The 14,998-nt window shown below is 44.6% G+C and overlaps 1 protein-coding gene across 3 annotated transcripts in view; it reads left to right on the top strand.

Moving 5' to 3' along the window:
* The window catches only part of SPECC1 (sperm antigen with calponin homology and coiled-coil domains 1), a 234,889-nt gene that overhangs the window by 11,151 nt on the left and 208,740 nt on the right, over nucleotides 1-14,998 (top strand). For all 3 annotated transcript variants that reach the window (XM_066599531.1, XM_066599534.1, XM_066599533.1), the window contains exon 3: nucleotides 3,853-3,988. In XM_066599531.1, coding sequence (XP_066455628.1) covers nucleotides 3,853-3,988 — 136 coding nt within the window. The remainder of the gene's footprint in view (nucleotides 1-3,852; nucleotides 3,989-14,998) is intronic.

Genomic DNA, 14,998 nt, shown 5'->3' with positions numbered 1-14,998 from the left:
AGCGATTTATCACTGTACAGGACAAGTAGTTGAACTCCTTTTTCTTGTCCATTTGAGTTTACCATTAAGTAAGTAATTTTTGTTTTCATACACGTGGACTAAAAGTATCAAAACTCTCTGTTCAGTGGTGTATGGAAGGTAAGTGATATGTGTCCAGAAGAGGCGCTTAGTAGCCAAACAGAATTTCCATGTATTCCTAGAAAAAGGTGATATCCTATATTTTGGATCTCGGGGGGTCTGACTGCTGGGAACACTTACAATCACTTGAACAAGGGACCTCTGTTCACTGTAATCTAGATGGTCATGGTTGCAAAGGAAAGAAGTTAGTTCTTCCGAACAGCCTTTATCTGCAATCCAGCTGTGACGAGCCCTGAAGTGTGGGGCACAGGAGGATTTATTGGCCGGGTGATTAAAATCATCCTGATTTTCGCAAAATTGAATCAGGTAATTCCAAAACGATTTTTGGAGAAAATTCGGGAATAATCAAATGTCCCATACTGCCTGCTGCAGAGGTCAGCGTGCAGCCAATCAGCCACCAGGGCGCCTTGCTGATGTCGCCCAATGTGTCCTCTATTTGCATATGGGCAGCATTTTATTGGACGCCTGCATCACATGACCTAGCCATATATATAATAAAGGCGCCGTGTAACCAGCTGCCGTTTTACAGTTGAGCACAGGACAGAGTATCATACTGTATCATGTTTAAATGCCTATATAATATGTGGCCAGATATTCTACAGAGGGTATATTGCTGCTGGTGTGAAAGCTTGTATACCAGGGTTTTATTGGAGGGAACAGAGAAAGAGGCTGCTTCATGGTTTTATATGCCTGCATGAAACATGATCTGTACATTGGGAGAGGGTATATTTCTGCTGCTGTCAACATACATGGCACCAAAGCAGACCGACAAATTGCGCTTTGGAGTGGGGAATATTGCACTTCTGTTTATGGTCTCAGAAGTTGCTAAAAGTCGTCTTTCCGGACACTGCAAATTATTTGCAGACCTTCCGCAACTAGCAATGGGCTATGGAGATCTGTGCCAAACGGGGACGGCTCACAAAGATGCAAGCTATACTCCATGGCCTTCTGTTCTCTACTGGGCAGTGTTGTAGAACAAAAATAAAACCAAACAGGGAAATGACAAATCCTGACAGCACTTATCAGCGGCCTCCGATGTCTGTTACAGTCCGGCCACTAAGAATTATTTGCAGGCTTAACGCAGCTAGCAGTGGTTTTCTGCAAACTACAAAATAGTTACTGATAAGTTACATAAAATACAAAATATAGAAAAAAAGGGAAGTAAATAAGGGGTAGAGGGGGACATGTCGGGGGTAGAGGACAGCCCAAGTGGGCGCTTCAAGTGGCTCCAACTGAAGCAACTGCTCCACGTTCTGCAGGAGACTAGGTAAGCCCACTGCCATTCATTAGGCCGGCTGCACACCACCGGGTCAGATTACACATGTGAGATCCCCTAGCGGAATCCGACCCCGCACCCAGCCGGGATCCGTGCGTACCTGTCATTCTTCTTGTTTTTTTGTACTGCTGATGGTCCGCACGGCGAGCTGTCTGATATATGCAGTACCGTTTTTTTAATTTTTTTTTTCTTTAATCCATGCTTTTTCCGCACTGTCGCTAGGCGATGACGCGGGTACCCGTGAGCTTTCCGCAAAGTCATTGCGGAAGGGCCACGAGTCGGACGGCTTCCATTGAGTTTAATAGAAGCAGTCTGTGTGGAATCCACACTAAAATTGCTTGCTTGCAATTTTTTTTTCCCTCCGCGAGCGGAAAACTGCAATTGATTTCTGCTCGTGTAGAGAAAAAAACGCTTTTCCATACCATGCTATTGACAGTATTTGCTGTTGACGCCTGCACCGGAATCCGCAATGCAAATCCGGCCATGTGCAGCTGGCCTTAGATGTGGTTCTCTCTGTGCATTACATCCACAGCACGAAGAACAAGTCGTAGGGTGGATAACCCCCTCCAATGCGGTCCACATGGATGAGTCTGAAGAGCTGTTTGATCTCCTACCCCAGCTATGAGAATGTAAAAATATACCACCTTAACCATCCAAGAGCGAGCATTGCACAGCTGCTTGGAATAGAAATGCTGCCCTTCAGGCTGGTGGACACAAACTCCTTCTGTAACATGATGCTCCATGCTAACCCACAGTACCAGATGCCCTGGACAGCCATGTGAGTGATAGCATGGCCCTAGCGTTGAACGCGGTCAGTGGCAGGGGGCGCCTCACCAAGGACATGTGGTCCAGCAAGCATGGTCAGGGGTTTTACATAATCTTAACTGCACACTGGGACAATGTCCTGTAGGCATAAAGCCAAAATGGTTGGTCCACGTTTTATGCTACATCCAAGAGTAGTGTGACATGCTTCCTGGTCTGTCTCCTCCCTCTTCCCCATCTTCCTCCTCTTCTTCATTGATACCGATATCCACATGTGACAAAATCCAACCTCAATACAGCAGTGCATATGGTAAATACCAAAATGCTGTTCTAACACGCATATGCCTAGGGGAGCACAACCACATGACCAAAGAACTATTGATGGCTTTGCAGGACCAGGTTGACACGTGGCTGCCCACGCACAATTTAAAACTAGGCATTGTTGCATGTGACAATGAGGCCAACCTGCTGGCAGCCCTTGGGAATCTCGCACATGTACCTTTGCCTGGCCTATATGATGAACCTGGTAGTGCAGCGCTTCGTAAACTAGTATGCAAGTTTATATCCAGTGCTAGAAAAGGCCAGAAAACTTTGCTCGTACTTCCGGAGTTCATACCCAGCCGCGCCTCATTTGGTGGAGGTGCAACAACCATTCGGGCTACCACCCAACCATTTTATCTGTAATTTGCCTACATAGTGGAATTCCACATTGCATATGTTGCATAGGCTAAGCCAGAAGTAGAGAGCGATCACGGAGTACTAGATGGCGTATGTCGTTAGCAGGCGCTATATGGCGATTGGTTACTTGACGCCTGTGGTGTGGCTGCAGATCAAAGATGTGAGAGCAGTGTTGACCCGCTTTAAGGAAGCAACCAAAATGGTCAGCAATGATGACGCACTGATCAGTATGACCATGCCTGTTGCTGGAACAAATGCTACAGAGCCACGGGAACAATGACATGTTATCGTCACAGGAGGAGGAAGGCATACCAATCTCCCAAATGTCTGGTCAGTTCGCCATTACCAAACACTGCAGGGGAGGGTGGCTATGGGCAAGAAAAGGGGGCGTCTTTTCCCAGCGGTTTCTCCATCCATGGGAGCAGACACTTGGGACACCGGCTGATTGTGGCCAGCGCTTGTAACTAAAATCAATGAGGGCTGCGCCTGTCATTTCGAGCACCCGCTACTACACAGGGTTCAAAGCGTTCTGCTTCCACTTCACACCCCAGTGTTGTAGCACGAAGAGTGGGCATCTGAACAGCTGATCTGCCGGGGTCTTGAGCGGTGGACCCTAACCAATCAATTACTGATGGCCTATCCTGAGGATACCGTAGGTCATAAATAGTATTTGTCTGGAAAACCCCTTTAATACCGCCTATTAGTTGAGTATAGTTTACACCAGTTTTTGCACCACAATTTTGGCACATGTCACTTTTAGGCCATGCCTACTTCCCTCACACAGCACCACACCTCTTTGAGACGCAGCTAAAAAAAAAGTGTGTAAAAGTTTCTAAAATGGATAATAAATGTGGTAGAAGGTCTGTAAAACCGATTTATAGCATATTTTGCATCAGAAAGCTGGCACCTCTTCTGCCCATTTACGGGTTAAAGACCCCTTTTAAAATTGATACTTTTGCATTGCAATGAGCAGTGAGAAACTGTCTTGTTCATTTCAGTTAAAAAGGGCAAGCAGCGATGACATGCTTACAAAGCCAGGGGGCAGCGCAGCCATCACAACTTCCAGGCTGAAGAAGACCATTACAACAGGAGGCATTTCAGAGCTGTCGGAGAGCAGATTCAGGACCAACACAGGTAATGTTATGGGGGTCATTTAATGTGTGGCTCTATTAGTAGGGTAATGCCATGGTGCTGAATTCTGCTCTTTTACTATTACATGGCGCTGTGGTTCCAGAGATCTGCAATCTGATTATCATTCAAATCCTGATGTATATAAGGTTGTCATGTATTTGAGCAGAACTAGTTTAATCAACAGAAGTCAATTGAAATCTTTGCATCTGAATGCTTGTACAAATCTCTTATTCTGCATCGGTCTGATAAAATTGTAACACCGCCCAGTGGTAGACCCGCTATTATACAGTGACATGTCAGTTGTTCTCATTGTGCGGTTACTTTGTTTAGTCGCCGTTCACACTTGTGCTGTGAGTCTTTGTTGGGCGTTCTGTTGAGGACACAACACTATTCTTGTTGGGAAAACCAGACCTCAAGGATCTTAAAGAGGTTGTACCAAGATTATAAATTATAGGATAGGGGGTAACTTGCTGATTGGTGGGGGGTTAACTGCTGAAACACCCACGGATCTCATGAATGGAGGTCCTGTTTTCCCCACCATTCTCATTGTGGGGTTACTGCACCCGCACCCCACCCCAGTGAGGAGGAGACTGAATGCAGCTATGGTCGCAAAAGTGTGCTAACACTCCATTCATATTCAATAGGACTGCAGAGATGGCCGGGTGGCAAGCACTCTAGTATTTCAATCATCCCTACTGAAAGGAATGGAATGCCGACGGAGCATGCTTGGTCAGCACTCTTCTCACTCTGACACTGCTGCAGTGGAAGAAGCAACCACTGCAGGGACAGGCAGAGGGAAAACGCTGGACCCCCGTTCTCAAGACTGGCGGTGGTCTCTGTGATGAGACCTCCACTGATCAGTAAGCTATCCCCTATCGTGTGGATAGGGTATAACTTGAAATCTTGGTACAAGCCCTTTAAACGGTTTGCTGGTCACTGTGAAGTGCCGAGTCCCCTTCTAGGTTTTCGTTACATGGCTGTGTTTCTGACCGCTCTACTGTGCAGGAAACCGCAACTGCGATAATGTTGTGCAGGAAAAATGGTAAAGGGGGTGCAGTGTAAACTAGCACCCCAGCCCTTTTTCTCTGGATTGCTAAGAATCCCTGGAGTTGACAATGTACAATATTCTAGAAAAAAAACACAAAGTAATAAAATCCTCCAATGGTCATGAACTCTGAGGGACAGAGCAACATTAACCCTTTCCAATCCATTGTCTTGACGTCTGAAGACATTCTGATTGAAGGCTGTACAGCTACGATGTCAGAAGACGTCCAGCAGGGTATTCTTACTGTATATTACTGGCCGCTATGTTGTCGGGGGGCCTCTCCAGCATGTCCCATACCGCAGTACTGGCTCTAGCCAGCAGATGGCGCCATTGTATAATGGCAGAAAGAGAAAGTCCCCTAGGAAACCCTGAATCCAAAATTGGATTGCAAAGGGTTAAAGTAAAAAAACAACTTGACCCCCCCCCCAAAAATGGACATAAAATACCCCCCTTTCCCTCCAGAAGTGTGCCAATTGCTGTCATACCGCTAGCCATGCCAGGCAAGTTCGACCATTCAGATTGACGTCATTGCGGTTGACTGTGGCAACCCCTCAGTGACTAGAAGAGGGGGATTTAGGACACCGTTCTTGGGATTGGTGCGGTGAGACCTCAGACTTTTGTTGGTTCACCTCTTTTAAGGTTTTATATAGTAAGTATGACAAAAATGAAATGGACTTGAGAACTGAGCATTTAGGTGCCAAGTCCACCGCTATTGTGTGTGTCTACCGCTATCTGTACTGCATGAATAGCTACAATACTCCAGTAAGAGCTAGTTCACACCACGATCTCCTGACCTACAGTATGCACCTAATGCAGACCATTGTATGCCATAGGGCTCTGTATGCTACCCACTGATTGCCAGTCATAGATCCAGTGCAAAATACCAGAAAAAATGGCGCTGAATGCCGTTCTTTTTCCTCCGGTTAAATGCTGGACAGCTAAGCAGAAACTGAACAGACCCACCCCATTGTAGTAAATGGGGTCTGTTCAATGCTGTTCAATTCCGTCCGTTTGGCCAGGGGATTCCCCTTTCCAGGAAAATGAAATCCCCACCAGATATGTGAAAGCAGCATTACATTGTAGTTCTGTTCTGTATCTTTTTGAAGTAATGTCTCTGGGTATACAGCTATATACTCCATATGTTCATGTACTTCTACATCCGGTCTGTCTCCCTTCTTAAGTGACACAGTAAAGATGGGAGTATACAGTAAACTATAAAGCACCTAATCCCTATGAGTTGCAGTAGTGTGAAGAATTATCTCTTACCTCTGTCATTGACGTCACCTCTGTGGCCTTTGAACAGATATTAGTCTAAATGACAGTGACACATTGCTAAGCTGCGAGTCAATGCTGTGCGCCTGATGGACACATAGCCAGTATTCCCCAATAAGAACCTCACCAGGGTGTAGGTAAAGATTTCTATAGGATGTCACATCAGAAATCATTCTTGTTTTATGGAATATAATCATTTAATATACTTTTTTTTTAGTACTATAATTGAAGGGAGGCCGAGTTAGTTTGTTATAACAATGCTTCTTATCTGTTTTTTCTTAATTTTTTTTTACGTGATCATTTTAAAATCAAGAAAAAGCACATGTATTGAAGTTCATTGTCCAGTAGATGGCAGTAAAGAACGTATCAATTGGGCATCTCAGACTACTTGCATAATAAGACCAAGATATCAGGCCAAGACTGAGCAACACTAACATCTGCCCAAAGCTGTGCCTGACAGCAGTAATTTAGTAGGACCAGTTTTTTTTTCTTTTGCGCATTTTTTTAGGTCCTTGCAGACAGGCTGTAGACGGTACATTGCTATACAGCCTATACTCGTCTTTTTTTTTTGGTTTTTGTTTTGGAGACTGTTAAATATATTGGCACCCAGACCTCCACCGATCACAAGCTCTTAGACATCTGATGGGTTGTCTGTCCAGCAGATGTTCGAAGTGTCCCCTCTTACTTCTACACTGCCCTTTTCTTCATACCATGATGTTCACACTTGTGACCTTCTTCTAATCTGATTTGCAGGATTGTAAATTGTAAGTTTTCTGACCAAAGTCCTTTTTTTTCAGGTCACGAAAGCTATTGCTACGAGAGCAATACTCTGAAATGCAAACTGAACGTCATTAGTTTGAAGCAGTTAGTTCCAACTTGGGTCTATAGATATAGAAGATGTGCGGTAAAGTCAAGAAAATCTGGGCCAAAATGATTTATCCAGGATTATAAAAACTTAGCTTTTTATTTTCTTAGAAACAGCACCACAAGTGCTCTCAGGCTGTGTCTGGTATTGCAGCTGAGCTTCATTAAAGAAACACTCTGGTGTCTTTTTTTGAGAAGTCCATCACAAGTCCCTGATCTCCTGGTGTGAAGAATCTAGGCAGTGGGGGGTTAAGTAGACTATAAGGCTATTCCTACAACTTGGGCCCACAACCTGCCTGCCATTGCTACAGTGAGCAATCTACATATCTCTAATGCCCCCCTCAGTGCTTCTCCGTAGTAACAGTGCACCCATTTGTGCCCTATACGGTACTAGTGTCTTTTTTTTGTGACTCAAGTTGATAGTGTGCCAATGTGGTAATAATTTCACCATAGTGCCAATCACAAGAAATAATGCCTCCCTTTTGAGCTACAGTAATATTACCCTCCTTTTATGTCCCACAAATTCCTTTGTGCTCCTCCTTACAAGGTGGTAATGTCTACTTCTTTGCCTGTCAAAGGAATCATATCCCCTCTGTGCCCATCAATGTAATAGAGCCCCCTTTGTGCCCCCACAAAGTAATAAACTCACAAAGCGAGCCCAATCCATTACCTAAGAGTAATACAGCCCCTCTGTGCCATCACAAACAAATAGTGCCCCTGTGTTGCCCCTCTATCACACAATAGTGCCCCCCTCTCCCCGTTACTCCTCCACACACTATAGTGCCTTTCCACAGCCCTGGTAAAGCTGGTCACACTGATAAACCTGTATTCCAAATTCTGGTTATAGCATCATCACATTGCGGACCGGGCCGGGCGTAACAGCCTCCTCGCCCCCCAAAAACTCCTTAACTGACTAAAATAAACTAGTGATCGTGGAGAGTTGTAGCAGCACTTGTGTTCTTTACTGCGGTGTATCAAGGCTATTATTAAGGTGATGAGGCTAATTTGCGCAAACGGTGCAGCATGAGCCCTTAATGACCCAATTCCGAAGCTCTTGTGAAGCAGCAAATCTTGTTCTTGTAGTAGGAAGGTCATTTCTTTCTCCAGGAAACCATAAAGTGGTTGATTAGAACACATTTTCAGGTCATGGATTCACGTGTCTAACAACAAGCACTATTGTCTATAGTCCAGCACTGGCTCCAGATCAAAGCAGCAAGTCCCATGTACATGACAAGGCAAATAGTACATACAGGTGCAGAAAACACTTGTCACTCTGACTGGCACCCAGGATGGGGTTGCCTAATTGATCTGAGTAACTCTTTAATGAACACTCTGTTAAAGCTGAGTACACCTTACACCCCTGGCTGCCTATTATCTTAAGCCCTATAACTGCTTGCTTGTAGTGTTGCTTTCTACTGTAAAAACATTCTGTTCTACTTTATATAGAAGCGTGGGAAATTTCCTCTATAATGTGATGTATTTCTAGTCTGAAATTTCTAATTAACCCCTTTAAAGGGGTTCTGTCAGCAGAATCACTTTTTAGGTTGGGCCTTGCATCCCTGTACAATCTAACCTGTTGAAAGAAAAAAGTAAAAAAAAAACAAAGTAAACTTACCTAATCCCATGCCCTCCTTTGTGTTTACCTGTTGCATGAGGGGCCCTCTTCCAACAGCTCCTGCGCACTGACGCCGACCTGGCCGCATCTAACCTCTGACGTCCTCAGAGAGTCAACGGCGAGTGCGCAAGCGCGCCAGGAAGGGCGGCGCATGCGCACTCTCCGTCGACTCTCCAGGGACGTCACAGGTTAGATGCGGCCAGGCCAATCAGTGGGCAACGCGTCACTTGTGACATGTCAACCACTGACCCAGGCGGTCAGTGGTCGACGCAGTGGTGGAAGCTGGCCAGCTTCTGCACTGCAATAGACAGCCTGCCGGAGGGACATTGGAAGAGCAGCAGGTTCCTGGTGAACGGCCCAGTAAGGCACAGGTGGGTATGAATTTTTTTTTTTTTTTTTTGCTGACAGAACCCCTTTGGCCCCCTGTCCACCAGCATGATATCGCTGGTGGTAAATCGCCGGCGAATCACGCTGTCTGAAGCTTTCCATAGCACGTGGTACCGCGTTACCGATCATAAGATGTCACATGCCGCTTGTTCCTAATGCAGTTATCGTTCAGTGCAATTATTTCAGACTGACTGCATACATGAAGGATTGTGGTATTCGTTCTGCTTATCTCCTTTTACGGTACATTATAATTATACAGTATTACCCGTTTCAAAGATTCCATTTCATCTTTTTTTTTTTTTTGTTCATCTGGTTTTTGCAAGAAGTTCCTGCGGCAGACAGAGCAGATAAGGCTGGTATTCTGTATTGTTACACTTCCTTGTACAGGATGTTATATGTCAATGACGAGTTATTAATTTGTTACTCAGCTCACAGATGAAAATGTGTCTTCTTCTTTAAAGACACAAGCCCTGGATAATGTTGATACTATGCAGATGACTGGATTGTATCCTGTTGTAGGCAATTATGGGGTGACATTAGACATATGTAGTCTCTTATGTTGATCATACACATTTGACCTCCTATAATCGTATATACTCGAACTGACTGAACTTGCATGTTTGCTTCAGTACAGAGATGGATGAGTGGCTGCCAGCATTTCGGAACCATCAATTGCTCCCCATACACATTATTGGTGAGATTGGCTAATGTATATGGCCTGCTTAAGGATGTAAGTAGTGTTGAGCAAACCAAAACAGTTGAAGCCTGTTCCATGTTGAACTTTGCTAAAAGTTCAGTTTGGCGCAAACTTGAACCTCAGGTTGTTCGCCTCAGCTGATCCCACTAAAATTTCTACTCCTCCTTGACCACTGCTCTGCAAGACAATAGTGCTAGCCACTGAACCACCATGCTGCTGCTTTCTTTTTCTTCTTCCTCAGAAAGAAACACAAACAGAGGGAGAACCTAAAAACTCCATGGAGATGTTGTCCTTGGTCAGATTAAAACCTAAGGCAACAGTGGTGCTATGCTACCATGCTGCTGCTTCCTTCTTCCTCCGGATTGGGAAGAGAGGGAGAAGGCTATGATCTTCTCAATCCTTCAGAGGAAGAAGTATCATGGTGGCTTAGTGATTAGCTTTGTTGCCTTGCAGTGCTGGGGTCCTAGGTTCTAAAATGACCAAGGACAATATCTGCATGGAGTTTGTATGCTCACCCGGTGTTGCTTCTCCTCATCCTCTGAAAGAAGAAACGGGGTAGCTTAATGGCTAGCACTGTTGCCTTACAGAGCTGGAGTCCCAAGTTCATATCTGACTAAACAGATGTCATACTTGGTCAGATTTGAACCTAGGACCCCAATGCTGCAAGGCAACAGTGCTAGCCATTGAGCGAGAGGAGGAGCTCAACACTAGATTTAACTGCTTTATAATTTCCACTATTATTCCTGCCATTCACAACTTTTTAGTCTTGTTTTTTTGTGCCTAGGTAAACCACCTTCTTGACAGACCAGGACAGTGTTTTTTTATTTCCTGTTACCTATATAGTACTCTCCCCAAAATGGCTCACAATCTGTATTCCGTATCTTGGACACATACATTAGGATCAGTTAAATGGCTAACCTGATGAGAACATACAAACACCATGCAGGTATTTCCATTGGTCTGATTTCAACCCAGGACCCCAGCACTGCAACAGCTGTAATCTCTCAGACACTGAGAAACTATATTTTACGGTTTATATATAGATTATAACCCATATGAAAAGCTTAGTAACGTAAAAAACGTATTGCATTACTTATCCTGTAGCTACCCTATTTATATAATATGTTGGAACTCTATGTAATTCTCAGGTGCAGTCACAGTTCTCCATGTTACAAGTCTCTCAGCATGCCTTGCTTGTTCAGTGTCTCTATAAAATTTACTTTCTCGTGTATGAAAGAAAAGCTTACCCACAATGCACTGCAGACATCTGTAAAACTTGCTTGTGAATATTCAAGTTCAAATAGGAGGCCGCAGTTCTGTGACTTCATCTCTGGCTTTCATAATATAGGCCATCGCATACGACAGTCGGTCACACCTAGTAGTTGTAAGAGGGACAATGACAGCTCAGCGATATGTTCAGGACATCCTGCAGCTACATGTGTTCCTCTCATGGTGGCTTCCAAGATGCATCTTCCAGCAGGATAATGCTCGGACGCTCACACAAGGGGATCCTGAAATATCTCCACAACATTGTCACACTTCCCTAGCCTGCCCGGTCACCAGATTTATCGCCCATAGAACATGTATGGGAACATCTGGAATGGCAACTTCGACAACCTACGAGTTTGCATCATCTAGAGACTTGATTACAGCAAATGTGGACTTACCATATGGAACTTGCATGCTTCCATGCCCGCCCATGTCACATCTTGTATCCAAGTTAGAGACTGCCCAACAGGGTACTAGAGCCTCCATGCCCACCCACAACTTATATCTAAGTTAGAGGTGGTACAACAGGGCACTAGAGCCTCCATGCCTGCCCATATCACATCTTGTATCCAAGCTAGAGGTGGTACAACAGGGTGCTAGAGCTTCCATGCCCGCTCTTATCACATCTTGCATCCAATCTAGAGGCGGCACAACAGGGTACTAGAGCCTCCATGCCCGCCTGTATCACATCTTGTATCCAAGCTAGAGCCTCCATCCCCACCCATATCACATCTTGCATCCAATCTAGAGGCAGTCCAACAGGGTACTAGAGCCTCCATGCCCACCCGTATCACATCTTGTATCCAAGCTAGAGGTGGTACAGCAGGGTACTAGAGCCTCCCTACAAGGGGTCAGTTTTCCACAATAAATTATCCTTCTGCTCTGATATTGTAATCACTTACTTATATCAGCGTTACAATCACAGAGAAAGTATCATTCTATTCTGATATCTCCTTCTAGGGGCTTGATTTATATTTGACAATGAGTGTATTTATAAGTTACTCAACTTTTTATCTAGATTAATTCCATGTCGATACAGCAAAACTAGGTTCCAATGTGAATTTACACTTTTAAGCTATTCGTGAATAGTAGCACTACAGTTAGCTGTAAGGCTGGACTGGGACTAAAAAGCAGCCCAGGCACATAAACCCCACCATCCCAAATGAATTGTGTGCTGTGGAAAATGTTTTCTTTATTGTTACGCCCCTTATCTTTCCCTTAATGGGACTTTTCCACCAAAATCCACATGATAATGATAATGTTTGATATCTGTGGTCCCCTGCTGGACCCCTGAGAGATCAGGATAACTCTGCACTTCAAGTACATTGGGAGAATGCGTGACCACCACTCAGTTCACTTCCGTGAGCCTCGGGGAGATACCCATGCACACCACTCTCCATAGACCTTGAATACAGCAGTGGTCGTGCTTGTAAGCCAGAATGAGTAAGGAGTGAGCTAAGCAGATGGTACAGTTGGGTTCTTTTTGATCCCCCTGTCCTGTTCAGCTGGTTTCCAAACCTGCCGGGTGGTTAAAAAGGATCAGCCTTGATTGGAGTAAACCGGTAAAAGGGAAAGCCCATTGTCTCAGTGGCCCACCAGGAATCTGCTTGGTCAGTCTGGTGGCCAGTCTGGGCCTGGTTACCTGTACAATAGCTCGTCTGTGTGTGTTTTTTTGGGTTTTTTAATCCATTGACTTTACTTACAATGAGTTGAGATACTGGGGTGCTGTCTGGTGAATCTGCAGGAATTCAGCAATGCCACCATATGTACATGATTTACTAGAGCCATAGCAATCTGTTATTTTGTATCTTTTCTTGGGTGAAGTAGACATGCTTGACACATGTCACTGCTTGTAGTTTGGATCTGTCTTCTGTAATGTATTCTGTAGGAAACATCGTCTACAACACTATATATCAGAGAACTGGCACATCACAAGGATGCCATTGTAGTCAAACTAAAGCCAAGACTATTATACAGTGACATGCATGAAGAATCAAGTCATTAAAATCTGAAGCTTCTGGAAAATCTGTTTTGGATCTGAACTTGAACCTACAATTATTTTACGCTCCGTGTATTCATGTGTAGGGGGCTCATTACGAGGCAATGAAATTAATAGGCTAACAGTAAGGCCCCCTGTCCACAGGCGTTGCAAAGTCCCGTGGCAGATCTCTGCCGCTGAATCTCCGCCGGTCAGCCCTATCTGATAGGCTGGCCGCGGAGAATTGGGGCAATTCGCAGCATGCTGCGAATTGCCCGCTGTGAGCAGAGAATCGCGCTGCTGAACAGGGGCTGCGCTTTCCATAGCAATGCTATGTAAAGCGGCAGCCGGCATGATTCACCGGCGATTTACCGCCGGCGAACTCACGCCCGTGGACAGCGGGCCAAAGGGGTTCTGTCAGCAAAATTTAAAAAAAATCACACTCATCTGTGCCTTACTGGGCTGTTCACCAGGAACCTGCTGCTCTTCCAATGTCCCTCCGGCAGGCTGTCTATCGCAGTGCAGAAGCTGGCCAGCTTCCGCCACTGCTTTGACCACTGACCGCCTGGGTCAGTGGTTGATGTGTCACAAGTGACGCGTTGCCCACTGATTGGCCTGGCCGCGTCTAACCTGATACACGTCTGTGGACAGGGGGCCTAAAAGTACAATCTACTGTAATACTGTAGTATTGCAATGTATTGTATAATTGATCAAAGAATCGCAAGTTCAAATCCCATAGGGGGACTTTGAAAAAAGAAGTGTAAATAAGTTACATAAAGATTTATTTTTAATTTATTACAGAAAATAAATATTATTTATGCTTAAAAATACCCCTTTTTCCCATTTTAAAAGTAAAGAAAAATACATTAAAATTAAAACAAAAAAACCTATTTGGCTTCACCATGTCTGCAAAAATCCAATCTCTTAAAATTAATTTTCATGTCATTCTGGCTGTTGTATATCAATTAATGTATGAAGAAATCCGCTTTACTTTGCAACTATTCTTTGTGAATCACCTTGTATATGCTAAGAACCTGTATAATAAATGTTGAGTATCGGCTGAACCTACAATTTAATATTTTACTCTGTAACATGAAATCCCAGTTAATCCCTATGACTAATGGCAGTATCTTACCATAATGCCTTACCCTCCCATGTCATAATGTTACAATGGTCAATTCTGCATGCACATCGCTTATGAAACTGCAGCTCGGAGCACGCTATTCCAGGATAACTGTGATGGAATCATTGCTGTTGTGGCAGGTTACAAGGTCCAAAAAGCAGCGGTATCTTTTTTTTAAGTATGATAGCTAAAAATACAGGCCAATAAAAATTCCACAGCGCGTTATGAACATACCACAGATAGTGATTCATGCCTCGGAATGTGCAGCGCTCATAACATGCGCTAATATCAATGCCAGGACTTATTTTTTGTACTTCTAAGAAAATTCATATATGGTTTATCGCATTAACAAAGCAAATTGACCTTAAGTTTGATACCATACATAGTATGTTAAAGGGGTTGTCTCGCGAAAGCAAGTGGGGTTAAGCACTTCTGTATGGCCATATTAATGCACTTTGTAATGTACATCGTGCATTAAATATGAGCCATACAGAAGTTATTCACTTACCTGCTCCGTTGCTAGCGTCCTCGTCTCCATGGTGCCGTCTAATTTCGCTGGCTTCTTGCTTTTTTAGATGCGCTTGCGCTGTGCGGTCTTCTGGCTGGTGAATGGGGCCGCTCGTGCCGGAGAGCTGCTCACCGCGTCGTCATCGTAGCTCCGCCCCGTCACGTGTGCCGATTCCAGCCAATCAGGAGGCTGGAATCGGCAATGGAACGCAAGGAAGGAGAAGAAAATCCACGGTGCACCATGGGAGAAGACCCG

Source organism: Eleutherodactylus coqui, chromosome 4 (genome assembly GCF_035609145.1).
Source record: "Eleutherodactylus coqui strain aEleCoq1 chromosome 4, aEleCoq1.hap1, whole genome shotgun sequence".
Classification (NCBI taxonomy): Eukaryota; Metazoa; Chordata; class Amphibia; order Anura; family Eleutherodactylidae; genus Eleutherodactylus; species Eleutherodactylus coqui.
The sequence above is the reverse complement of the archived record's forward strand: the minus strand, read 5'-3'. Positions and strand labels throughout refer to the sequence as shown.